The sequence below is a fragment of the Trachemys scripta genome, chromosome 1 (assembly GCF_013100865.1).
Source record: "Trachemys scripta elegans isolate TJP31775 chromosome 1, CAS_Tse_1.0, whole genome shotgun sequence".
NCBI lineage: Eukaryota > Metazoa > Chordata > Testudines > Emydidae > Trachemys > Trachemys scripta.
The window spans coordinates 89,175,958-89,202,545 of NC_048298.1; the positions used below are offsets into that span (position 1 = coordinate 89,175,958).

Sequence of the window (26,588 nt, forward strand, 5' to 3'; positions counted from 1 at the left end):
AGCCCCGTAGGGAACAAAGGCTCTATAGCCAATGTGATTAGCTACATGCTGTTGGAAAAGCTACATTTATCCATAATATATGTATCACTGATCCTTTCCAATGCTGGCAGCAATTTGACGTACTCAGCGCCTCCCCTTCTGCCCCCTCCCCTTCCAAAACACACTTAAAGACAGTGAAAGACTTTAAGGGCTGGTGTCATCTAGTTTCTTGTTAGAGGGGGGTGTCAGTTACCCACAATCCTTTGCAATGGCAAACCCATCACCAAGTTTCATGTATTGTTTCAACACCTAGGGCCAGACCTTTGGCTGGTTTATATTGGTGTAGCTGCCCTTGAGCTACACTGATTTACACTGGCTGAGAATTTGGCCTCTAGACTTTGTTCGTGCAGACTGAGATGTTCTAGGGAACTGGAGAAGGTATTGATCAGTTACAAGGAATTCTGCAGGGACCTAAACTTCCTTAGCTATCTCTGTTTGCCTTTGGCCATGCAAGAATCACAGGGAGGAGGCAGAGAGCTGCTCAGGACAGCAAACGTGTTTCACATCTGTTTGTGTAAGTGACTCGAGGCTGTGTGTGTGTGTGTGTGTGTGTGTGTGTGTGTTCATTCTCTAGTTCACTTACAGCAGCAGAATGCTTAGAGCCTACCCCATATGGATGTATTATACAGCAAGAGAGTGGCAAGAAAGGACTGGCGTTGTCATTCCTCAGCACTTCAAAGAGTCATGTCCCTTCAGTATCACATGCTGCATGGGCTCTCTGGATTGCTGTGAATGGGTGGTGAGGAGAAATGGCAGGTGTGTGTATCCTAGAGGACATGCTCCCGCCCCTTTGCTCACAACTAATATTCCAGTTAGGAGGAAAAACAAACCTCAATATACACTTCCATTGGGGCTGGAGTTTCACACCTCTGCAGCCCCAACAAGCAGTGCTCAATGCAGCATATTTGTCCATTACAGTATGAGAGGCTGGTGCCTGAATGCAGCATGACCAATAAAATACATCTGCCATGCCTGGCACCCTTTCCAATGGTGGGAGGGAGGACGGAGAACCCTTTTCTTGCACTATAGGCCCGTCTAGATTGGGAAATAGGTCATGTTTTGAAAATGTCTTTCAGTCACAACCTTTATTTCTAGTGTAGGCAGGGCCTAAGTCAGGATGTGGGGTCCTGCCATTCCAACCACCGCTTCCTGTGTCAGACACTGAACAGCCAGCTTGTGAGGGCACAAGGAACAGCAAAACACTCCAAAATGCCCTGCCCCCAGAGCAGAAAAGGGAACCTTAGAGATGATTCAACAGCATCTAAGGACTCTAAGTGGAAGTAAAAATCACGTTGAAACAGTATTCTCCACTATCTTATTCTCCTGTATCATATACTTAAATGACATGAGAGCAAACTGTTCTTACCTGTATCACTGACACCTTCAGAGAATTAAAAATAAAAGAATGTTTAAAATGTAGCATGTTAATCACCACTGACAGAATTTTTGCCTTTTACATTTCACTTATCAAACTAGATTGTAAAACAAAAGTGAAATTGACCAGTTTCACTGGCCCATTCTTACGCGCTAGCCCAGTGTTGCTGCTGTTTGGTTTCCCCACACATTGGGGGAACAGAGAAATTTTTTTACATGAAAAGTATTTTATTAAAATTAGGAACAATTTCCAGGAAAGCAGTTATATAAATATTAAGTATTTGGGGGTTTAAAGTTACTTGACAGCTTAAGGAAAGCAGCAATGGAAGGAAAAAGCCAGAACCCCCTGAAAAAAAATTAACTCGACAAAGGAGCTAGAACATCTATTACTGCACATCTGAGCATCGGCTTGTATGAAAGTCAGAGCTCAGCATGGGTGGGGGACAGACTAACGCCACAAGAACAAACACTTCTGTGCCAACTGGTGCCAGGCAAAGTTCACCTCCCCTACACACACTCCATCCTAGCTGGCGGCTCCATTTGCTGGGAGTACATGCACATCCTTCATGTTACCATGATTGAGGACTTGACTTGGGGACCCTTGCAGAGTCCTAGAAAGTAATTCTACCAGAGCAGCTGACAAGGAGCCTCCCCTACTGTGCCATGTTGCTAGCAGCTGGCACTTGCTCTTTGCAGATCTTACAAACAGAGGTGGGTACCTGAGGGCTACAATACAACCACCACACCCACACCCTCCTTATTGCTTTCGTGTTCAGACTTCCCCTCTCACCTCTTGATCAGCGCAGGCATTTTGCAGTTCCCGAAACCAGGCGGCAAGTCTTTGACCTTCTATTACATTTTATTTACAGAGCATTACACTACATTTCATTAGTGGAATTTACTCTGGGATTGTAAAAATATAATAATCATCCAGCAGTATTGTGCGTCTTGGAGTGGGGAAAAGAGCCAACATAAATACCCTGCTGTCTTCTTCTGGGCTGGATAAGATTTAGCTCATCTCACAGCAGGTGAAAAAATTAATTTATGAGTAAAACCAAGAGAGAGATTCCCTGCTGTAACTTGTTTTCTATCTCCTCCATTTCCCAGCTGCTCTCTAGAGCCCTCTTTGGTTCCATGTCCATGTCCCAGAGAGGATGGGAGAGAGGGATGAGCAGCACATCATGGTGGTTCCCCTAGCGACAGCAGCCATGTTTCTGACTTACTTGCTCCCCCTGAGACCGCACACAGTGGTTGTGATTCTGTAATTTCGATGCTCCTCAGATCACAGTTTGCAGGCTCCAGACACCAGCCTGAAATGCTAGCATTCCCCACATGCAGCAGCAGCTTCCGACAGCGCTCAGAAAGAGTCATGTCTGTGGGCTAATAGGATTTCCCAGACTCAGAAATCCACCCTCAGATGCCAGCCCATCAGCTAAGTCTGGGCTGTATTGCTCTCAAAGTTTGGTGCCTTTTCTGGAAGCTGTGACCTGGGGTTTAACCCCCCACAAAAAATGGAGCTTGCAGGCACTGGGAGTTGTTCTTTGGCAAGGACAAAAGGGAGTTTTGACACATTTGGGGAGTGCCCAGCCCTAAGGAACGACGCCCCTTCTTGTCTCCTGCACAGCTTTACTTGGGGCTTCCCCAGAGTGCAGTGCACATCCCTGCTCAAGGCCAGGAGGTCCCACCCAAGGGAGCAGGGATTAGTCCTCTACCTCCTGCTTTATGCTGCTTATCAGAATGGGAAGCTCTGGGGCTCCGAATTCCACTGATGACGGGTCGATAGTTTCCTCTTTCACTTGCACAGTGATAACTATTGAGAAACGGAAAGAGGATAAATCAGTCCACCCAGAAAGCTTCATTAACAGTTGGTGTCAACAGCTCCAAGGGGCCCACTCTGTTCATACGGACACCCAGTGACAAATGCTTTGGGGGTCCCATCAGTCCCATTTCCCAGCGAGCAGGTGCCCACATCACATACAAATACCAGCCCAATTGGCCCCTCTTACTGGCAGCCTCAGCAGAGACCAAGATGGGAACAGAACACAGAGTGACCTCCCATCTCAGGCCTCCAGGTCAGGGGAAGCCCATGCTATGGGTGCTGTACCTGTTCTGGGACTAAACAGGGCCAGTCAGCCTCCAGAAGCAGCTGTCATATTCTGGGACCTTTCTCTGGGGAGAAATTCTCCCTCTCTCACACAGTCAGAAACGCATCGCCCCCCAACTGGGACCTGCGGAGGCCGATGAGGGACCCAGCAGCGAGGCGTGTCTCACATACAGCTGCTCACAACATTATGCAGCAGTCAGTTCCTTTGTTTAGAGGCTGCTCTGTGTATGCTGGGGCTGCGCTAACCCTCGGCTTTCGTTGCCATGGAGTTATGCAACCCCCCAGAACCCTTTCTGTGGAAGACAGTTAAGTCTTGGCTGTGCTGTCTCCCCAGCCCAGGCCATAGGGACCCCATGCCACGTCTGCTAGGAAGGGGAGCACGCCACAGGATTGCTAATGGCACCCAGCATGTAGGGGAGGAGCTGCAGGCTGGAGCGACTCCCTCTCCTTACTCTCATCAGGTGCTGGCTCCAGTAAGGCCTTGCTTGCAGCTTTTGCTTCTCGCTTTGCTTTTGGGCCAGCTGGTTTCTTGGCTGCCTGCTTGAGGGACCGGGTTTTGGCAGACATCTTTTTCCCTTAACAAAGAAGAATAAAGAGTGTTGGGGAAATCTGTCCTTTTACTAAACACCGTGTTCAACCTCCCCGGCACAGAGGCGTCACAGGGCGGGGCTAAGCACACTTGACCAGCAAAATGCATTCTGATTGGCTGGAAGGTCATGATATTTCTCCCAATCAGACACACTCCCAAGTCGCTGCTCGCTCTGAAGTGGTGGGGAGCGTCTGCAGGGGTTAACTCCCCGCACTCCAAGTAAACGCACTCCGAAGAGAGACAGTGGAAGATGGCTATAACCACTCTTCCCATCATCCTAAATATGGAGCTGCAAGTTCTTACACATTAAGGCTCTGGTTCAGCAAAGCACTTAAGCACCTCAGCAGGCCCACTGAGCTCAGTAAGTGCTTTGCTTAATGCTCAGGGCCTAGATCCTGAAAAACTGGCAGGGGTGACCCTGTATTTGGTGTCTGTATAATGTTAGTTAGGACATTATGGCGAATATAAACTCTGAGGGACAGGAAATGTCATTTACTATGTTTGTACAGCACCTAGCACCGTGGGGTTGTTGATTTTAGGTGCTCGCTCTCTCTCTCTCACACACACAACATGGTCTGAGCCCATTAGCTTCTGGTCCATCACCATAACCATCCTCAACCCCTAACACTAATTGTTAGAAGCTCACATCATGGACTGATCCCAGCTACCCAGACCGGGCTCCCCGTCATTCTAAGGACAACGGGGAAGCTGCACGTTGCCGATGAACGTTCTCAAGAGGCAGGCAGTCCTAGTCTATGATGGAGCCAACAGACACAGCTTAGCATCCTCCCCCCACACAGTGCCCAGGTCTCTCCTCAGCAACAGCAGCATGACAAGATGCAAAGAGGAATAATGAAGCTATAAACACACACTGGGCCAAGTGTATCCAGAGTCAGAAAAGGCCCCTCTCCTGCCTGCGGAGAGTCACACCTGAGAGGGTTCTTTTAACAGTTTCCAGCCAATGGGGGAAAAGGAGGGCGCTGTGGAGGCGGGGCTAATCAAACTGTCACTCACTTTTCTTTCCATAGGGTTTCTTCTTCTTCTTCGGCACCTCCTTGACCTTCACTGGCGTCGTGGGCTCTGTCATCAAGACAAGAGGGAAATGAAAGCTGGGCTCCATCACCAGCAGATAACTGGAATGCCACGTTATAAGGCAGATACAAGACCCACTCCCTCTCCCTGAGCCAGCCTGCCACAAAAGCAGAGGGAAGAGCTGGCTATAGTGGTGCTGCTAGGTGTATGGATGTGAGGTGAGCATGACAGGCTGGGCATAGCTGGGGGCACAGTGATACACCAGGGAAGATGGGGTAGTGCAGGGATGAGGCTAGCGATTCTGGGATGGAAGAAAGGAAGGTATCTGAAGTGTAGCAGTGGCAGCCCCTGCTAGTTGAAGAGAGGAGTGACACCCGTGTCATCACAGGGCCTGGGAAAGGGAGGGGGGTAGAGCTGCACCTGCTGCAAGGTTGGGTGGGGTAAGGAAAGAGGGAGAGTACAGCTAGAAGGGGGCATGGAAGTGCTCGTGTGATGCCCCATTTCAGCAGGAGCAATCCCCCATTGGTTGATGGGACGGAAAACAAGGGAGACTAAAATCCACCTCAAACTGCCGATCTTCTCTCCTCACCACGCAGATCTGGTTCCTCTGGTCAGTGAGTGAGCCAGGCTGAGAGAGGGGGTGAGGGGTGTATGGAGTCCATGTGGGACAAGGGAGACGGTTTATCTTCCCCACAAGTCACAGAAGAGCAGGACATACAAAGCAGTGGGTCAGAAACCTGCCACCAAATTCAGCGTCACCACAATCGGGGCAGAAGAACCAATCAGTGTTCACCAACCTGGGGCCACTGGTGGCTGCAGCTGGTAGCCTGTGAGCTCACACCAGCCTACAGCATAGATATCTGGTGACTCACAGTCCACCCACTGGTCATACTCGCTGTCCCAGCCGTCAAAGTGGATGCTGAGGAGGCGGTGGACCACACGCTTTACGGTGGCCACGCAGATGAGTCGGGGCTCCATCAAATCCACTGCTTCCAGCTTCATGCCGGCCTTGAAGCCATGGTTTGGGCAGTCCTGGGAAGAGGAAAAACCCAACCCAGTCACATCCAGGCCAATCCCAAGTCCTAATGCAAATACACCGGTGTGATTATGCCTGTAGTTCAGGAAAAGGAGACAGAGCACAGTGATGCCTCTTTGGTGTCTCTCAACAAAGTCCATATCAGGATACCTACGGGGGACTTCAGCTGCCCCCATACAAACAGGCCCAATCCCCAGCGAAGCTCAGCCTGACCACAGAGATGTCAGATGCTAAACCAGGGGGTACAGCTCTGCAGGGTTCGAAGGACGTCTGACTGAGCCCCGTGAGCCAGCATAGTCATGGGGACCGAGGAAGTGAGACAGGTGTGGCACTGTCCCATGACACCATCATGCCATTTTGCTGGTGTGGAATGACTCCTGCCTCCCCCTCCCAGAGAGGGCTGCATTTCAGTGCAGAGACTGATCCCTGTATGGACAATCTGTGATGAGCTTGGAGACCCGTGTGGGCTTTAAAAAAATGCAAGTCGCCCTAATCAAAAGCTCATTGCATTATGAAATTCAGAGCAAGACAGCACCCGCTGTCATCACCAGCCACCAAGTGCCATCCTCATGGAGCCTATGGGAAAGAACTCAGGACACATCCACTGACAGGAGCGAAACCTCCCAGAACAGCTCAGTTCAAAACACCCATGGTGCGTTTGCTCCTGCCAGCATGCTGGATCCAAGCTGGTGTGTCTGCCTTGCCCCCCTCCCAGCCAGCACTCACCATGTTGAAGAGCCGCACTGGCACGGCTTTTGATTTGGTCTTGTCCAGGTAACTTGTCCAATTGAAATTCTTTGCATCATACCCTGCAAAAGTAGAAAGGTCACAGGGAGTAAGAGCCGGCAGAAAGAGAGAGTGTGCAAGGAAGGAGCAGTAGCTCACAAGGCTGCACAACTATCCCCCTGGCACTTCCAGGATGCAGCTCAAAGGAAGGTAAGAGGAACTGCACCGCTCTGCCAATGCACAGCAGTCCGGGACTCCCTTGCTGAGCACAGATTGGGAACAGCATCAAGCGGTACAATAGCTTTGAGACATGGACAAACATCTATCCAACAGGGACTCAGCGGAAATTAAACAGCCCCTGTCAATCACCACATGCAGGAGGAAATGGACTTTAAACACATTACTAGGCATGATCTCTCTCCTGCCACCAGGAATGTCAAGGGCAGTGTTGAAAGCAGGAAGAGACCCTCATTTTCTGGATCAGACAACCCAGGGGGTCTAGAATCCGCTGGCAGTGATAGAGAAGGCAAGTTCAGATCAGACTTCCATTTTATTTCAGATTAGGAGCCATCAAATACTAAACACTCTTTGGAGCAAGACGTGAGAGTAAGGCCAGTTCGAATGGATCAGCTGTTGCAACCTCACCAACCCTGACTCTTCAAAAAAGAAGCAAGCAGGCCTGGGCCCCACAATTTTGGTCAGTCCGAGCCACATTCAAGTCATCATGTGCCCTAAGGAGCGGTGTAGCCCAGGGACCTCAGAGTTCGGGGTGGGGGTAGGAGGTTTCAGAGTCTCACCTTTTGGAGGGGTCAGGTCGATGTTGTTCTTCTGGCAGAAGTTGACAGGGAAGATGGCATGTGAGGAGGCATGGTAACAGAACCAATCAGAGCCATCTGCAGATGCTGCCCCATCAATGCCGATCATGAGATAACCATCCAGCAGGACCTGACAACACAAGGGGAGGGCATGAGAAGAGCAGCTCAGCTTGCTCTAAAGCCTCAAGTATCAGGGGGTAGCCGTGTTAGTCTGTATCTACAAAAACAACAAGAAGTCTGGTGGCACCTTAAAGACTAACAGATTTATTTGGGCATAAGCTTTCGTGAGTAAAAACCTCACTTCTTCGGATGCATAGAGTGAAAGTTACAGATGCAGGCATTATATACTGACACATGACTGATATATGACATTAGTGGATGTGCAGGTGAATGAGCCCTGCACATCCACTAATGTCATATATGCCATCATGTGCCAGCAATGCCCCTCTGCCATGTACATTGGCCAAACCGGACAGTCCCTCCGCAAAAGAATAAATGGACACAAATCGGACATCAGGAATGGTAACATACACAAGCCAGTAAGTGAACACTTCAATCTCCCTGGTCATTCTATTACAGATTTAAAAGTCACTATCATTGAACAAAAAAACTTCAGAAACAGACTTCAAAGAGAAACAGCAGAACTAAAATTCATTTGCAAATTCAACACCATTAATCTGGGCTTGAATAGGGACTGGGAGTGGCTGGCTCACTACAGAAGCAGCTTTTCCTCTCCTGGAATTGACACCTCCTCATCTATTATTGGGAGTGGACTACATCCACCCTGATTGAATTGGCCCTGTCAACACTGGTTCTCCACTTGTGAAGTAACTCCCTGCTCTCCAAGCTTATGCCCAAATAAATCTGTTAGTCTTTAAGGTGCCACCAGACTTCTTGTTGTCTCTAAAGCCTTTCATCCTGAAAGATCCCCAAGGCCTCTATGGTTTGGCTATCGGAGGATCATACCCTCGCTAGTGAAATGCAGCCACCTCTGGGGTGGAGCATGGTAGGTGCTAAACAATGCACAGCAATACACTGAAATGTTGTATCACAGATGGGGGAGTGGGAGCTTCTCCAGCTGAAACTGCAGCAGGAGTTTAGTCAACAGGACCTAGTGACCTGGAATGGAATTTGACAGGCACACAGGGCTGATGTCAACGCTCTTGTGAAAAGTGCCATAACCTTAAATGGTCAGGAGCTCAGTTTTCCATCTCAAAGGACAGTGCCTCCTCCAGCAGCTCGGAGCCCCCTCGAGGCAGTGATGGGTCACTGGTTCACTACTGACTCAAGAGGGAACAGCACAACCCATTGTCTCACCACACCACTCTGTGCCTTGGGAGTCCCCATCCAATCACCAACCAGGCCTGACCCTGCTTAGCCTATAAAATATAGCAGGCATACATGATGCAGGAGTTAAAGTCGCCTATTCGTTCCCACAGCTCCAATCCCTCAAAATGGCTCGCGCCAGACACGGCTTCAGGGGAACATTTCTGGACAAATAAAGAGCCCTCCTGTAAGTTCTAGTCAACCTTTTGCTTTGAGTCCCTCCCCTCTGGGTTGTGCGAGGAGACAATGATTTTCTGGGAGAGAACTGGAAACCCCTGGTAATGCTGCCTCTCAAGTTATGCAAAGTTGACTACAGAGTCTAGAGACGGAAAAGGCTCCCTGTGATCATAATGCCCATCGCCCTGCTAAGTGATGCAAGGCGCTCCACAGGGAGCGGGGAGTGATGAGAGAAAAAGCAAGACTGGGAAGCCAGGCCATGCAGAATGTAGGAATACACACAGCCCTTCCCCCTAACATTCCCTGCATCCCTTACTCCTCAAAGCCATGCTCTGTACCCTTTGCTGACACCCTCCAGGAGCTGCTGAGGTCTTCCGGGAAAGCAGATCCTCCCTTCTGATTATCCAGGGGCAGAGGATGTGGGAGAAGTGCATAGCACATGTGCTGCACTGGCAAGAAACTCAACCAGCTGCAGCAAGTCCAATTGTCCTCAGGCAGCATATACACATCTGTAAACTGCCCCCGGCCTTGAGTGCCCCCACTGCTGAAGCCCCTGGCAGTCTGCTGGCCCCTGAACAAGTGCCCCAACCCAACCTCCTTCCCTGCTGCTTCACTCCCCAGAACCCTCCCAAAACAGGAGCCCTGACTCCTCTCTCACAAGCCCCAGACAGGCCCCCTACCTCGTCCTGCCCTCTAAGGATGCTGAGCAGAGGCTCGGATGTCACAGGCTTCGACTGGGTGTTGCTAAGCAATGCCGTAGGCTCTGTCCCCTCTCAGCCCAGGTTACCTTGCACACAGTAGCCACGCAGATGTTGCCCAGATTCAGGGGGTCAATAGCTTCCAATTTCATGCCTTCCTCGAACCAGCCACCCTCAGCGTAAACAGCCCGCACCTAAACAGACCGCGGGGAAAAGACAAACTGGGAGTCACCGTCAGGACCATGGCCCGTCTCTGAGTGCAAAGGGGATTCAAAGACCCAGAGGCGCACAGCAGGGTGGAAGAAGGGGAAGGAAAGGTTGCCCTAAAGCAGAAAACCAAATGACTGAAACACGATGGGGGGGGGGGAAAAAAGGGGGGGAAGGTGCTAATTTGATTCTAAAACAGAGGCAAACTAAGCCCAATGGAACAAAGAGAAACCCCCATAAATCAATCAATAAATCAATCAAAGAGCCAGCCACCCCAATGCCATCCCCAAGCCAGAGCCAACAAGCCTCCCATGGAGCAAGCCCTTTCTTCCAGCCCAGCCTCTGTAGCACACAAGCCTCTGACCTGACCTCCCTCAGACCTCCCTCGTGTTAGCATTCCCTTCCACCCTTGGCTGAAGACTACTGTGCATCCACCCCCTGATCTAAGTGCAGGAACACCTCCCTCCGGACCCCCGCGCAAGCCCTGTCCCCAACCGAGCCTCTCACTACTCCTCACCCAAGTTCCTAGTCCTGCCTGCATCCTCGAGTCCCTCCATCCTGACCTTGAATGAGCAAACATCCTCTCCGGCTCCTGACCACCTCCCCCACCCCATCCTCAAACATCCCCCATTCCAGCTCCAAGCCCCCACATCCCCAACATCAAGCAAAGCCTCAGGGCAAGTGAATCCCCTCATCCCAGCCCCAAACAAGCCCACCGTGCTGAGTTCTGTGGGCCAGACATTGCTCTGCTGCCGCGCGGGGGAAGAGCGCTCAGCATCTACATGAGTTAGAGTCCAAAGAGCAGTGCGGAAGTGCGGGATGGGTCCCACCATCTCCTGGCAAAGCTTCCCCCATCACCCCCTTGTTGGGATATGTAAGGGTTAAGTAGAGACCTGGGAAACCGCTTGTGTGCTGACATGGTATTAGGGAGTAGAGGCACGGGCAGGCACAGTTTCTGAACTTGATAAAGTGCTACCCCTCTCCCTTCCCTTCTGCTTGTTAAGGATTGATAAGCATTGCAGCTGCATAAGGACTGTGGGGATCTAAGGGATACTCTTTGTGCAAAGCAGGGTTATCTCCCCCTCCCTTCATTTCCCAGCTACATAAACCAGCTCGGGGTCATGGCCCCGTCCTCCCTTCCCTAAGAACTGCTGATTAAGGGAACTTTTGGCTGCAATTACTGCAAAAAAAATGTATCTTCAAGATAAAATGTCTGTAGAATATGCTTAATGCTGTAAACAGTAAACAGGGGTTGGGATAATTATATTCAGTATATAGCTATTAATATTCACTATATGGGCATTCATATTACTCAATAAGGGTTTTGGGGGCATTGTAGTGAATGTAAGTATTTACATACTAACTTAGATAAAAGGAGTGTGCTGTAACTATTCCAGTGCTTACTCGACAACTGGGTCAAGGGGAACAAGTACCGCAATAAAGAAACCCATTTACTCAATCCGCCTCTGGGTCCTCCTGCTCCTTCGCTAACACCCCTCTTTGCTGTGGCAGTCTCAAGGCGCGAGGGCTGAGCTCTCCTACCTTCTTGAAGAGGTAGGGGACGGCATCACAGTAGATCTTCCGGAAGGTGGGATGGTTCGCCATGTCACTGCGCTTTTCTTCTGCCGGGGAAGAGAAACAAGAAGGAGAAGCAGAAATGAGAGATCTCCTGTGACAGAGGGGGAGCCCTGCTAAGGTCAGAGGTCAGCAGTGATAAGAAACCGGAAGGCACCAGGTAGTCAGAGGGGGCTGGAAGGGGATGTTCAAAATTACAAAGGGAAAATGCATCAGTCCCTTTGTATTACTATATCCTGTATTATGGAAATAAAGGGCCCCTTGAACTCACAGGATGGTAGATTTATCACGGATATAAACTTCTATACACAATATATGATAACCAGGCGGAGATGTGCTCTGGGGGGGTCAGCAGGAGAAAGGGAAGGACACCTACGCTGAACTTGGATTTCTTTTTTAAAGCATAACAAAGCATGCTGGCCCCTTTAGGAGTGGGTGCTGCTAGCCTGCCTCTTAATAATAATGAAAAGAATTCTAGGAACTGATGGGAAGAGTAGTCCAAGATCATATGATGCCTCTTGGTCTCTGGACTCCCCTGGGGAACTATATTGCCCACAAATTCCTCTCCTTAAAAGGCCAAGCCCCAGAAAGAGGTGACCTAACGTCACCTGCTCTTAAAGGGGCCAGCAAGCTTTGTCACATAAGGCTCAATAAATGTATAGCCATTAATACCATCTGTAACTATGCAGGCTAACATAAAGGTACAGCGTACTCACACTTCAGGGGGAAAAACTGACTGCCTCTTGAGGAATCGAATAAGAAATTACACTTGTACCGCTGACATGCAGCAGAGCATTGGCCAGGTGCATTACACTGGGTTGTTTGGCCTCTGCAACATCTCATAATGGATACTAGAGAGCAGGTTACATGGGCAGACAGAACCACTGGTCTGCTACGGCTAGAAGCAGGTGCTGTGATTTTATCACAGCTGGCCCAGCTTGCAGGACACGGGATGGCCGTGTCAGAATCAGAACCATTCCATGAAAACCCAGGACTAGGGTCAACTTTAATCTTGTGTCAGTGTCTCCCTGGGACCAACCAATAGACAGCAGGCTGGGAGAGTCCCGAGAAAGGCCACATGGATTTGTACCTGTCTTCTTGATGTTGTGACCCACCCTACGTGACCAGCCCACTGGGTGGATCAGAGTGCTCCACATATGGCACCAGAAGTCATCATCGCTATCCCCATCCTCATAGAGGAGCCTCAGCCGGCCACCAATCACCGTGTCCACTACCGCCATGCGCGTCCGAGACACTTGGGTCTTGTCCACTACCTCCACCCGCATGCCCTGACGGAATGGGTACTTCATGTTCTCCGCCATCTGCGAGGACAACAAACAAACAGGATCTCTCAGAGCCCTTCATCCCCAAACGCTTTATACAACATGACCCTCTCCACATGCACACTGGTCACTTGGCTGCACGTCAGCGCTGGGAGGAACAGACACCTCGAGGGAGGGACACAGCAGCCATTCTGAGACCATGCCGCTGCACAACTGGGGATAAGAAGGGCTGAATAACCAGTCCTAATGAAATCCCTGTGATAATTATAGTTTGGCAGAATGCAACTGCTTCAACCCAAACTGGGCCAGGGCAAGGGGGCTCACACCTCACTTCCGGTGAAGGTGTCCAAAAGGTCTTCCATAGACACCTCAGGTCAGAAACTTATTGCAGTCTCTCAATTGACTTCAAGGGGTATGGGATCAAGCCCTTTGTTTCACACTTCCTAGAAAGACCGAACCTCCAGCAACACCCTCCAATCCCACCACTATCCTGGAGCACTTGTACAGACTAACTAAGGGACTTCATACTGAGTCACCCGCATCACCTTGGCTTTTCCTTTGGGGGACTCCCAAATTTTGATCAGGCCCAACCCAACCTATCCTTGAGAACGTTCAAAGGCATTTATAAAGTAGGTATATCAGAGCCCAGGGGCTCAGAGAGCAGGGAGATCTAGTGCCATGTGGCAAAGCGCACGTTAGCAACATCTCTATGGGGCCACAACCCCACATGTGCCTTGTAGAAGTTTTTCTCCAGACTTGGGCATGAGGAGAAAGAGTATTTCTGTTGGAAACGCCTTGGACACGGTAACATTCCAGTCTCTCTCTAGCACTTCACTGCCAACTCTCCCCTTAGTCAGTGGCAACTCTCCCCAGAGCTTGTCTACACCACGGCTCAGTGGGTCTGACAGATTATCACATGAACAAACAGCTTCATTGTAATCACAACCGCCTCAGAAACCATGGGAGACTCTAGTTCAGTGTCTCCAGTTCAATGTCCCTGACTACCCTGGATTCTGCAGATAAGTGAATCCCGTCAAGTTCTTTTTCTGCCTGCCATTTCATGGTATTATTTTCCCCATCAGAAATTTAGAAAGAAACTTTTCAAAACTTGCCAGCAGGGGGAGCCTGCCTTCTCGCTCGACTGACTGGAGTCGCATCTACTAACATCCCTTCAGATTATTAAAAAAATCTGCCGAACTGTCAAGATTTAAATGACTTTTCACATCCAGTCTACTGACTCTGTGCATTTCAGGAGAGCCAGTGACGCTAGTCTAGTCAGTTTGGTCTTTCTCTCATTCCCCAGCATGTTGCTGTGCTTCCAAAAGTGAAGAAGAATGTTTCTGTTCAAAACAAACAGCTCATTCACTGAAATAAAACAATTCACATTTAACAGGATTTGCTTGTGTGCGCACGCACAAAGGAAAACAAAACCCCCACCAATATTTGGGCCTCAACTGTTTAAGAACATCCTTTTAAGCCCTGTCCTGAAAGAGAAACAATCAGGCTGACTGGGTCAAAGAACCCGCACTGCCAAAGGAGCATTCTGTCCTACTTTCCAGGTATGTCAGGCGGCCCTTAAAGGAAAATGCCCTCCCCCACCCTGCACTATACTTGTTCTCCCTCCCAGTGCCAATGAGCAACAGGAGAGGTGAACAGAGTTTGAACCAAGAAAGAGAGAGAGACTCCCCCCACAGTGCTGTATCTCCCTCTGTGAGCTGGATGGATGGTAGAACCTTCCCCTTTACCTTGATGTGGAAATCCACAGGGATGGTCCTTGCTCCCACCAGCCTCTTCATGAGGTACCCCCTCCAGTCTGTGTACTTGGCGTGGATGGCTGTGCAGGAACAGAGAATAACAGTTCATGTTACATGTCCGTTGCACCTTCATGAGGGCACAAAGTTAACAATGCATTTGACCCCTTCCCTCCTTTCCAGGAACTGCCGGTCTAAATTCAAGATGTTCTTCCCATTCAGATACACCAATGATCACTAGTTTTTCCACTCACACATTCACAGCCACACTGCAGCTATGCACCGGCAGAATGTCAGGTGTCTGATGAGCTCGGGGGGCTTTGCAACCATTTGGCATAGAAAGCAGAAGAAAATTAGTTGTTATTATTCTTTCTATTATCTTTTATCAGGATATCTTTTATTATTCTATTATCAGGATCCCATTGTGCTAGGTGTATACATATTTAGAATAGTGGTTGGTACAGAGGAGATCAGTCAGCCCCTAACACAAGAACCAGGGAGCACTTGATGAAAATTAAAAGGCACCAAATTTAGAATGGATAAAAGGAAATCCCCTCAACCCAAAGGCCGGTTGGAGGAGGGATACCGAGCTAGAAGACATGATCTGTGCCTTGGAAAACTTACAAACTAAGATCCCAATCCTGCAACTGGATTGACACACATGAACCTGTGTATCCATGCAGGGCCCCACTAATTTCAAAGGGGCTCCACTTGGGAGCAAGAGTCTACCCATGCTGATATGATTGCCGGACCAGGGCCTAATTTGGGACATGAGGCTGTATAGATTCATAGATTCCAAAGCCAAGAAGGGACCATTATGATCCTCTAGTCCAGTGGCTTTCAACCTTTCCAGACTACCCCAAGTTTTTCTTGTGTACCCCAAGTTTCACCTCACTTAAAAACTTGCTTACAAAATCAGACATAAAAATACAAAAGTGTCACAGCCACACTAGTACTGACAAATTACTGACTTTCTCATTTTTACCATACAATTATAAAATAAATGAATTGGAATATAAATGTACTTACATTTCAGTGTATAGACTATAGAGCAGTATAAACAAGCCATTGTCTGTATGAAATTTTAGTTTGTACTGACTTTGCTAGTGCTTTTTATGTAGCCTTTGGAAAACTAGGCAAATATCTAGATGAGTTGATGTACCCGCTGGAAGACCTCTGCATACCCCCAGGGGTATGCGTATCCCTGGCTGAGAACCTCTGCTCTAGTCTGACCTCATGTATAACACAGGCCATAGAACTTCCCCAAAATAATTCCTTAAGGAGGTAGTTTAGAAAAACATCCAGTCTTGATTTAAAGATGATCAGGGATGGAGAATCCACCCCGAGCCTTGGTAAATTGTTCCAAGGTCATAGGGGCCGGGGGGGGGGGGGGGGGGAGATTGGAATAGGCTTTGGAAATGGAAATCATCTGAGTAAGACATGTAAGTCAAGATATGTCAATTTCAAACTATGTAAGTAGCATTTAACCCCCCTCTCCCCCTCAATGTGCCAGAATTCTGCTCTTTTACCAGCACCTCTAGTGAGCTTTCTGGTTGAGGATGGATAGACACAGTTCCCATCACCCTCCAGCACCACTCCTAATCAACCAGAGGGAGTTGCAGAGAGAGCAATGCAAGGAGCTGCTTTCTGAGGACCAAGAGAAATGAACACTTTATAAACAGAAGACAGCAGCGGATCTGCATTCCCAAGCGTTACAAACATGACACCGCAAGACTGAATTAGGAGAGAAACCAAGACTGCTACATGTGGAATTAAACATTGGCACCTCCTCTCAGCACGGCACCCGACAGGCACTCACTCTGGGGGGGTACCAGGATTTTGCTGTTGATAGCACACCAGCCGATGGGGTGAATATCCACTGTGCCCAGGTTGCACCAGAAGTCATGGCTGGAGTCATTCTCAAAGCCTTCGTAGCGCAACAGCGCCCTATATCCTGCCGGAGACGAGAGAGGGAAGAGATGCATTAAATCTTGACAGTTTCTCTGCACTGGTTACTTTGTTCCCTACAATACATTCTCCAGCACTACATGGAAATTGGCTTCCAGTGACTCAAGTGAAAGGACTTCCAGCACTTCCCTTGGAAGACTAGCACAGCTTAATGGAGCGCAGCAACAAAGTCCTTCCACGAGTCCTGCCGGTTTACCTTTGTTTAGGTTCCATCTATTGCTCCCAAACAACTCTTCTCCCTCCTGGCATTTCCCCCTTTCAAAGACCCCTGGATGGCTCCCATTGCCCCGTTAAGTTGTCATATGGCCAGGCCAGATAGATTTAGCTCTTTTAAACATTCCTCAATTGTCGCCAATCCTTCTCACTTCCTGATAAGCCTCTCAGAGACCTACCTGCGATCTGGATGACAGAGGCGATCCAGTACACCCGGCTGGGGAGCACAGCATCACTATTCAACACCTCCACCTTCATCCCTTTCATCACGTCCTCCCACTGCTCAAACAGCGGCACCTGCAAGATTGGGGCAGAAATGAAGGGAGAGGAGAGAAGGGAATGGTATTTTGCAGACACAATCTGCCTCTTGCTCACAGAGCTATGCTCCAAAATGTATGCTTTCATTTAAACTACAGGTATTTCTAGCCCTTAGGGCTGTAAAGAGAAACTATGACAACATGAACCCAGCATAATGAGGTACAATTGCCTTCGTAAGTCTGCACACACCCTGAAACAGCAAGTTCTGAACTGTTCAGTTCATCCCAATGGGGTATTGACTTTGAAATCCAAAGATGGCTTTAGCGCCCAGATCATAACAAGACTGACACCACCAAGTTGTTCTCTGGCTCTGGGACAAGCAGCAGTGACTGCATAAACTTCAGAATGAGAAAGAAGAGTTTTCCATACCTCTGGTGAACTAACTGTGACCCTGCGGTGCCAGTCCATTAGGACAAGCGTGCTAATCACCATGAGAAAAAAAAGAGGCAATTGCCCCATGGAAGCTGGCTACCCCAGACAATCAGCCAGCAGCTGGACACCAGTTTGAGGTCACGAAGACCACAGTAGGTGCTACTATCATGGTTGCTATTTCATGGGCTGCATGCATGGCAGTACAGTGTTGTAGGGGTGCGTGAGCAAGGTGGCCAACGTGCCAGAAATCACTGAAGGACTTGAAGTATTACACTTTCCAAACAGTTTAGGAGCTATCAATAGAACTCACTTGGCCCTTCTTCTCCCACAAGTACATCAGAGGAGCGAGCCCTGCCTCATAGGGACACCAGCCCCAGTGGAGCAGCATAGCAGGTACCTGAACACGTATATAGGAAGACCACCCAAAGCACATGATGCCACAATACAGAAAAAGTCTAGAGTTTAAGAATGGACCAGAGGGAGGGAAAATTATTCCCATAGTAAAATATTGACATGAATGGTGTCTCCACCCCCAGTGCGATCCTAAGTGCATAGCCACTTCCTAATCACACCCACTCAGAGGATGCCATTTCAGCTATATATTTAGCAGGAAGGTGGTAGAATGGGTTTTTGGGGGGCTGAGAGCAAGGCAGAGATATCCACTGACCTGCAATGCCAGCACAGGGACAAGCATAGCAATTATAACATCTGTTTACTGAATAACATATGTGAAACTAAGGGAGATGACTTCCATGAACAATGTAGCGAAGGTGCAGAATTGACCGCAAGCTACAGGCAGCTGATAGGGCACACTGCTGCATTTGAAGCGGTTATTTATATTAGTACTGCATGCAAATGGTGAAGTATGAGATAGAAGCTCTCTGTGCATCCACCTTCAAAGTGCTAATGGATAGTGGGAATTCAGTTTTTGCACCAGGACTCCACTGCACTGGGGTTCAGTTCCTCCCTCAGTGGCAGAAGTGATGTATAGTCATTATCCCCTTAGCTTAGAGCTCAGCTCTGCCACCTTGATTAGCAGCTTTCACTGGTAGTAGCCCCATTGCCTAGTATCTGCCCTGAAAACAATGTAAGGGTGACAGATTTAGGCCCTTCATGTATACAGTTTGGAAGTTTATGGCAGAAAGCATGGGGGGGGGGTGTACTGATGGGCCAACTGCTGCAATTAAGAGATGTTCTGCAACATTAGAGTGGAGGGAGCACATCCTTGTTTGTATGCATGTATATAACGTCTGCTTAGGTGAGCGAGGTGGTAGGGGGAGGGAATTGTAAACAGGAATAATTCACTGCAGTATTACAATTAAAGAGGAGGAGGGGGGCTGTCTAAGGCAGCCAGAGGCTCTCTTATCCAGGAATATTTTTATTGAACACCAAAGGCTATAGGCCAGCTGCAGGAGTAAGACATAACAGCACAGTGCAACAGATCACAGTGACTGATTTGTTGGAGCCACATTTACACTGTAGCCTTGGCCAGGAGGCCTAATGTTGGGTCAATGTAGCAGCCATTTTCTCCTGAGTGACTGTTGATTTGGTGTTTTCGTTAGGAACCATCTCTTCCATTTGCACTTCTCATTCCAGAAAGAGTTCTGCTTCATTTTCCTGTCCTCCTCGTAGAACCTTCCCTTGTCTCTCATAGGCAAGCCTCATTTTAACCACCTTCTCAAACTCATACATGAGTTCAGAACCCTGGCACATGTTCTGGAACACGTCTTGTCCGCTCTTCTTCTGGTCCCCGAGGTCTGTGAACCTTTTCACCGCAGTGGATCTGATCAGCTTCTTCCCAGCCTGCTCTGGGAGGTCTATACTGGTGCAATGGTCACTGAAATGAAGAGAGAGTTAACAGCCAAAGCAACAGCACATCCAATATACCAACCAACATGATAAAAGTAATAATTTCACTTCAGTTTCAAACTCTAGTTCCTTCCTGCAAGATGCCATCTCTAGTCTCAGAAGAAAGTAAGGACATAGCATTGGTATTCACACATCACTTCTAGGAATAAGGGTGGGTGAAGATGCTACTTGATAGGCTAGAGGGAGAAGAGCAAGGAATGATCCTAACTGAATTAGGAAAGGTGGCTTAGATCTCTGGCCTATACACAAAATTGCACCAGTTAAACTGAATCTGCTTAAATTGCACCTTCCATTAATTCAGTGCAATTCTGCGTTGACACTCCTAAAATCCATTTAACCCAGGCTTACAGATACATTACTTTAAAACTGGCAGTGCCCACACATGGGGCTTGCACTAGTTTAACTCAACTAGGGTATGTCTGTCAGCACATATTGTGAGCCATCCTTACTGTGGGCCAAAAAGGATCCTGCCAACCATCTCTTTACAGGGCTCCCATCAAGGGAAAGAAGCCATTTTAGAGAGCAAGGGAGAAAGCTGGTAAGTTTGGAGACGTGGTTCACACAGATGAGAGGGGACCAAGCTTTGAGAGAGCTTTTGTGGGGGAGAAGGGAAACTATCATTGCCCTAATACTGGATGACAAGATTGAAGGACCTGCTCAGAGATTTTCCAAATAAAATGTTCCAGGTGTGGGAAAAGCCAAGGGCCAAGACTAATTAGTGTCTGATAAATGTAAAGGATTTTACTGCATGTCAACAGACAGTCGGGAATAGGCAGTGCAATTATTGTATCCTAAACCTATGGGCTGTATTTTGTTTGCTTACCCCTTTGCCAATAAAATATGCCTGAGTGTTTTCCATGTTTTTAACAGGAAGGCAGACTGATGGGAGATTGCAGGTAGATAGAGGCAGCAATCTGGTTAGACAGCCAGCACTGCAAATGGGGCAGACGGATATAATCTCACATGAATGTTGTGGCCATTGTGCCCAGCCAGTAGTTTCCTGCAATTAAAAAGTCTCTTGTTTTTAAAGACTTTTTACATTGCAATCTCCCCAAAGATCTGCCAAGTTGAGTCCAGCCACACAGTGTGGCTCAGCCAGGCCCTGTGCAGGCCAATGCAGGCATTTCCACCTTGACTGGGAACAGTGGTCTATGAGCCGAAAGGAAGGAGGGGCACAAACAGGTAGAGAGCCTGGGAGGTGACAAGAGCAATCAAAACAGCTGAGCTGATGAGGGATTTGGCAAGAGCTGCAGAGGCATGTGGGTGGAGACTGTTAGAATAAGGGAAGGGGGAAAAAGGGATATTTCCACCCTCATGCAAGGTTATAACTGCCCTTTTACATACACTAACCACAGCATCCAGAAGACCCTTTCCCCCACCCCTGTGAAATCAACCTCCCCACTTCCCCAATCAGTACATAAAACAGTAAGAAGGTGCATACCTGCTGCTGTACATATCTCCCAATTCCTAGTTCTGCCAGTTCAACTTGGCTGTCTTCTCCAGTTTCAGGATTCCTGAAAGCTGGAAATGCAACCAGCAGCTCCAGTCCAGCTCCTTGTCCTGCTAGGCCATGGATCTACTGTCCTTCTGAGAGTTCTCCTTCAAGTCCCCTCAACAAAGCACTGCATGTTGTCTCCATGCTAGTTAGTAGCAAATCAGGCAGAGTGGAAGGGTGTTCTGAACCGTTCATACTAGATCTTCCCTGCCTCCATCTCCTCACAGCACCATCTGACACGCCAAGAAATGTCCATCTCGGCCAGTCTGAACTCAGTTGCCAAGTTATACACTAAACCAGGCTGAGCTGGCCAGGGACCTCTTCCTCTCCCCAGACAGGCATCATAGACCATATATCAGCCTCAGGCCAGTGGCAGCAACCTTGTAAGATGGTCTCCTCTGAGACATGCTGGCAATAGAATCAGCTGGGTTGCAGAAGCAGATGATGTTGCTCGCTGTGAGAATACAGAGCTCCGTGGTAATGGTGTGTGCGATGCTACTTGTATGGACAGGTGGATTCCAGCCAACTAAAGTTTTACACAGCAGAATGTGGATCTCACAGGCAATGACAAGCGTGATGGGGATAATTATTGGGAAGGCCATTGGCATCAGCAGGGCTAAGAGAACAGGCAAGCTCCATCCACAATGGCCCTGTCTTGATGGAGACTGGCATAGCAGAGAACCAGTGGCTGTTAGCTTCACCCAAAGCAAGCTAATCCAGATGACCATGGCCTTAGTGCACTAGCAGTAGTGCTGGGTCTGGATGTGATATGTGCTATGTGCATGCTAGGGGACAGCATGGCAGATAGCACGGCCATTTCCCCTAGTCCACGACATGACCATGGAGTGAGAAGAACAAAGTAATACCAGAAAAACTAAAGGCATAGTGCAAAGACCCACCCACAGCTCAGGTGGGGATGGGGGCGGGGGGGAGAAGACGGACAGAGACACAGTTTCTATTTCTAAAAAGTTTGGGGTTCCCTCCAGCACAACTTGGGAGAACAGAGTCCCACTTCCCTCCCATGCCCCACCACCACCTCCAAAGGCCCCAAGTCGTTGTGGCTGGAACTGGTTACAGCTGTGAATGGCTGATGCCATTCATGACATTTCTATCTCAGATAACACCAAGATCCCTGCCCATTTCCCTCCACAGGATTCCAGCATGACCAGCAAGACTCAGAGACAGAGTCTGATCTCAAGCTCTTCTATACCATGTGGCCTCCAAATCTCTTCCTCACTCACCTCATGCACACAGGAAGAAACCAATAAGCCCAGGTGACATGACACTACACACAGGCAGAAAGGCACAGAAAATAAGGAAAACTCACGTGTTTGAAGCAGCTGACGGGGGCAGCCTTGTAACCATGGTCCTGCAGGTACTTTCCCCAGTCAAAGCCCAGGACAAGGGCTACAGGAGGACACAAGAGAAGAGCATCAAGATGAGCTGGTTCTGAAGAGTATGCAGAGCCTGTCTAATGCACAGCTCCTTCTTCTCCACCCCAACCTGCACTTACCATCTTGGCCCGTCAGCGTTCCATCGGCCAGTTGCCCTGTCCCCTGGGAATGGAGGAATGCCCCAATTTTGGCAGACCATGCTGCCTTGTGCAGGACTTTAGCCTTCTTTGTAGGTGGTTTGCCCTGTGGAAGCATAAAAAGAAGAGGAAGTTGGGATCCAGAGGCACAGGGATAATGTGTTCCTGAAGGCAAGGTGCAGACTCACCTCCCTATCTCTGGCTGAATGATTTCAGAGGTCATGACATTCTTCTACACTCACTGGGCCATGAAGAGCCAGAAACACCATGGAGACAGCGCAGTTCTGCCCTCCCCATCTTTTCCCACCCATGCAGAGAGTGGGACCCTTAGCATGCCCTAGTGCCCCTCAAGGAAGGAAGGGAGGCACCAAAAAGGACTAGACTGCACTTGCTAGAGGCTTATCAGCAAATGGTTGACACTTCCCCCTACAGGCTACTCCCACTTTGATTTCAAAGGCCACCCGGTGGGTGTCACTCACCTGCAGCCTTGCCAGGATGCTGGCTTTCTTGGAGTTTGAGGAGTAGCTCCTGGAGCAGGAGACGCTGCAGAAGCGTTTGGTCTTCGAAAAGAAAGCTTCCCTTGTACCCACGATCCCACACATTTCACACACAGCTGGGGGAGAGGAAGATGCACAGAACGAGAGCTGGGGGATACAGCATTAACCCTGCAAGGGCCAAGCCCAGGCCACCAATGCTACAGCACTGGGAAGTGTAACTAATTTGACTAGCCCCAGCCGAACCCTGAGAGCCTCTTGACAGAACTCAGAGAGCATAGAACACAATCTTTTTTTTTTTTTAAATCACTGGGCAGTTCCACTCCCAGGGCAGGAGTATTAAGCTAAACCACCAGACATATCCTGAAGCACTGTACTGCGTTCAAATGGGTTCATATCGGTTTCTAATCAGCTATTGTGCCTCTTTGTTGCATGCAGCGCATACAGTACCTGGCTCAGAGCCACTGTCCTCCATCGATCGGCCTGTAGTGGGCGGATGTAGCGGCAGAGGGGAGGTGGGCAGCTCCCCAGCTTCACGATCTGCCACATCATTATCACTAGACTCGTCCAGGCAGGAGCTGCTGTCACTGCCCATGCTGCTGTTGTAACCCCGGAAGCTATCATAACCCCCAAACAAGTCCAAGTCGTCATCATCTTCATCCTCCTCTTCGTCGTCCTCCTCCTCCAGCCGCTCCAAGGATGACGTCTTGTGGCAGAAGGAAGACAACTAGCGGAGAGAACAACTCTTCAGACCCAACATTTTCAATATACCCTTATGCAGTAAGTGTAGCCTCAGCACAGCCGGGTTGTCCCACAAGGCTTCGGGAGGGGAAACCTGGTGTGGCTGTTAAGGATTCTATCTAGCAGACCCAAGAGCAAGTGTGTCCGACTCACTTGGGAGTGTGGGGGGCAGAGGGGAAGAGGACTCCCACCTGCTCAGTGAGTTCTCTTATAATGTTTTACCCATCATACTCAGTATCCCCAGAGAAGAAGAACTCAGTCACAGAAGTGCAGAAAGTGGAGGGTGGAGGAAGGATATCAGGAGTGAGAATGTAGGAGACCTACAGCCATATTAAAGGAAGAGGGTAGTAATAAGTTGGGGGTGGGGGAAGAGTAGAGAACATGTCCCTTCATCCATTCTTCTTCCCAGTAGTTGAACCTGTTCACTGGCAGCATTGGATATTTCTGTGCAGCATGGCAAGGCACTGACATGTCTAACACAGAGGCGACATTTCAGCTTCAGTCACTGAATTCCATGCCACCCCAACATTCCCCAATAAAGCTTGGGACTCGGGGATCAAATTCAGTCCTGAAAGAAGGAGGTGCAATTCCTAAGGAACAACTGCACTGCCTTATGTCAAGGCTGAATTTGGCTCAGCAGACGCAGTGGCAGGAAAACAGGACAAGTCACATTTTCACATATTAAACCTTGAACAGACAGATTTGTATGAATGAAAGAGTTTAACATTTAATTTCATCATGAGTTGTTCATGACTATGTCCAGACCCGAAGCTGCTACAGCAATGGGGTTGTTAGTAAGGAGGAGCAAGAGGGTGAAGGGACAGTGAACAAGGCAAGGCAAGAAGGGTTGATGACTGCAAGAATGTAGGGTAAGAGGAGGTTTGAACTGGGCTTTGGATAGGGATGAAGGAAGTTAGGGGATAAGTTGTTCCCAAGAGATCATGCAACTGCAGCAAAGCATCAGCCTCCATGAGGTAGTGCATGGTGAGGGGTGGCAGAAGGATGGAGAGGCCAGAAATGCCACCGTGGCGGTATAAGGAGAGATCAGTTCACAGAGACACATAGCAAGGAAAGATCAGCAATACAGTAGTCCCACTGGAGGTTGACTGGTTACTTCAAAGTCACTAGTCTTTTACTCCTCCCAGGTGGCAATGCAGTAACAAACTTTTAGGGCAAGAGATACCCTTCAGTCTCCAATCCCTGCACTCCATACTGCTTTCCCTCTTCCTCCCTCCTCAAAACAAGAGCAGCCAGACATCCTGGGACACAGTGAAACAGGCTCGGTCCTCGTGTAAACAGATCCAACTCCCATTAAAGAACAGGGGGCTTCCAGCTGCTCCCATCGAACCTGAACAGTTCCCCGCCGAGGCAGCGGCAGGAAAACGGGATATTGTTCACAGCCCTGGGCACGGGCCAGAGCCAAAAGCCGGCAGCGAAGAAGTCCAGGGGCTCAGCGACTACACCCCACCCCAAAGCCAGGCACCACTGATTGCGTTACCTCAACTGAAGGAGCCTTATCTACCCACAGGCAGGTGGGGGCCCGTTACCGCACGGTCCGCACCACAAACCAGGCCCTTTTACAAACAGAATCGAGGGGACCCTCTGCGAAGGATCCTTCCCTGGCTGCCCACATCCCTACCAAGCCCCGCTGGCTACGTACGACCCCCTGCTGCGGCGGGCTGGCCAGGGGCCGCAAAGGGGATGGGGCGGGCTTCCCAGCCACTCCCCTGGGCGGAGCAGGGCTCTGAATGGCGGCCTCTCACCCACAGGTGGCCTCGGCGCCCCAAAGCGCCTCGGCGCTATAACGCTGGGTGAGACCCACCGTGCTGCAGCGCAGGGCTCCCGGAGCCCCGCAGGGCAGCGCCTGCCTGGCCAGCCCCGCGGCGAGAGGGGGGAGGCGGGAGCTACCGTGTCCGGTGGCGGGTCCCGGGGAAGGCAAAGGGATCGGAGGCTGCAGCATCTCTCGGCCCCTGTCCGGCCCCCAGGGACCCCGCCGCTCACCTCGCCCCTCTCCTGCTCCATGGCTCCCGCCCGGCCCAGCTAACAGCTGGAGGCCGCCGCCGCCGCCAGGCACATGCTGCCTTTGCTGACCAGGCCCCGCCCCCGGCAGGGCGTCACACGCCAGCCATGAGCGCGTTAGCTTCACCGTCCCCCATGTACCGGAAAAGCCTATTGGCCCCTTGCTCCGGGCCAATCCCCGGAGAGATTGCTTAACAACCGGAAACAGCCGGGAACGCGTCCCTCCCGCCGCGAGGCATTCTGGGAGTTGCAGTTCGCAGGGCCCGGTAGCTTGGCAGAAGGCGGCCGCGTGGGGGGGTTACAGCCCCGCCTTTGAGGCAGGTGGCTCCTGGCGTGCTCCATCCTTCCGCCTGCGTCTTTCTCGCTACAGCCCTGGGCGGGGCGGCGTGGCTCAGACCGAGCCGCCTTCCGTCTACTCCCTCCGCTGGGAGGGAGGCGCGAACCTGCAGCAGGGATCGCTCCTGCCCCGGAGCACGCAGCGAATCCTGCCCGGTGTTACCCCGCGCAGGGAGCCAGGTGCTACCCAGTGGGGCCAGCCCTGATGCGGATTCTTGTTTACCTTCAGCGCCTGGAGCCGGGGGGGCTGTGTGATGATTTCAGGCTTCCAGCAGTAAGCTTCTAGCCCTTGGGGCTGTGGAGAAAGTGTCACAATGTGATATTCCCCTCCCCACAGACACACACACTACAGCCTAAAGACTCAAACAGCAGAAGGTAAATAAAAACCCACCAAATTGTTTTACATCATCTCATGATTTTTAAAGCCAATCTCTTGATTTTGGATGAGCATGAGTCATGATCGACAGCCCAACACTGTGGCATTTAATTTCAAAAGGGGG

The 26,588-nt window shown here is 49.8% G+C and overlaps 1 protein-coding gene across 3 annotated transcripts; it reads right to left on the bottom strand.

The window, feature by feature from the left end:
* Positions 1 to 2,253: 2,253 nt before the first annotated feature.
* On the bottom strand, positions 2,254 to 25,895 carry L3MBTL2 (L3MBTL histone methyl-lysine binding protein 2). Of its 3 annotated transcripts, none has more exons than XM_034775644.1 (17): positions 25,735 to 25,895; positions 23,443 to 23,719; positions 22,978 to 23,111; positions 22,481 to 22,604; positions 22,295 to 22,374; positions 17,093 to 17,210; positions 16,519 to 16,686; positions 14,727 to 14,815; positions 12,789 to 13,020; positions 11,666 to 11,745; positions 10,006 to 10,110; positions 7,698 to 7,845; positions 6,901 to 6,983; positions 5,936 to 6,170; positions 5,121 to 5,186; positions 3,970 to 4,092; positions 2,254 to 3,223 (listed from the first exon to the last, which is right to left on the bottom strand). In XM_034775644.1, exons 1-17 carry the CDS (start codon positions 25,753 to 25,755, stop codon positions 3,114 to 3,116), a joined length of 2,193 nt encoding a protein of 730 aa, XP_034631535.1. In that variant the 5' UTR covers positions 25,756 to 25,895; the 3' UTR covers positions 2,254 to 3,113. The 3 variants fall into 3 exon arrangements, with proteins under 3 accessions (XP_034631535.1, XP_034631544.1, XP_034631553.1); XM_034775653.1 differs by having other exon boundaries at positions 16,552 to 16,686; positions 25,735 to 25,893; XM_034775662.1 differs by lacking the exon at positions 25,735 to 25,895 and adding an exon at positions 25,232 to 25,404.
* Positions 25,896 to 26,588: the final 693 nt, after the last annotated feature.

Bases quoted from the DNA above. Each gene is read 5' to 3' on its own strand.
- L3MBTL2 (XM_034775644.1), bottom strand. From the start codon at position 25,755: ATGGAGCAGGAGAGGGGCGAG. The intron at 13,021-14,726 runs GTAAAGGGGAAG...TTGTCCTCGCAG, and splicing joins CTGTGGATTTCCACATCAAG to ATGGCGGAGAACATGAAGTA. The intron at 4,093-5,120 runs GTGAGTGACAGT...TTCTTTGTTAAG, and splicing joins GAAACCCTATGGAAAGAAAA to GGAAAAAGATGTCTGCCAAA.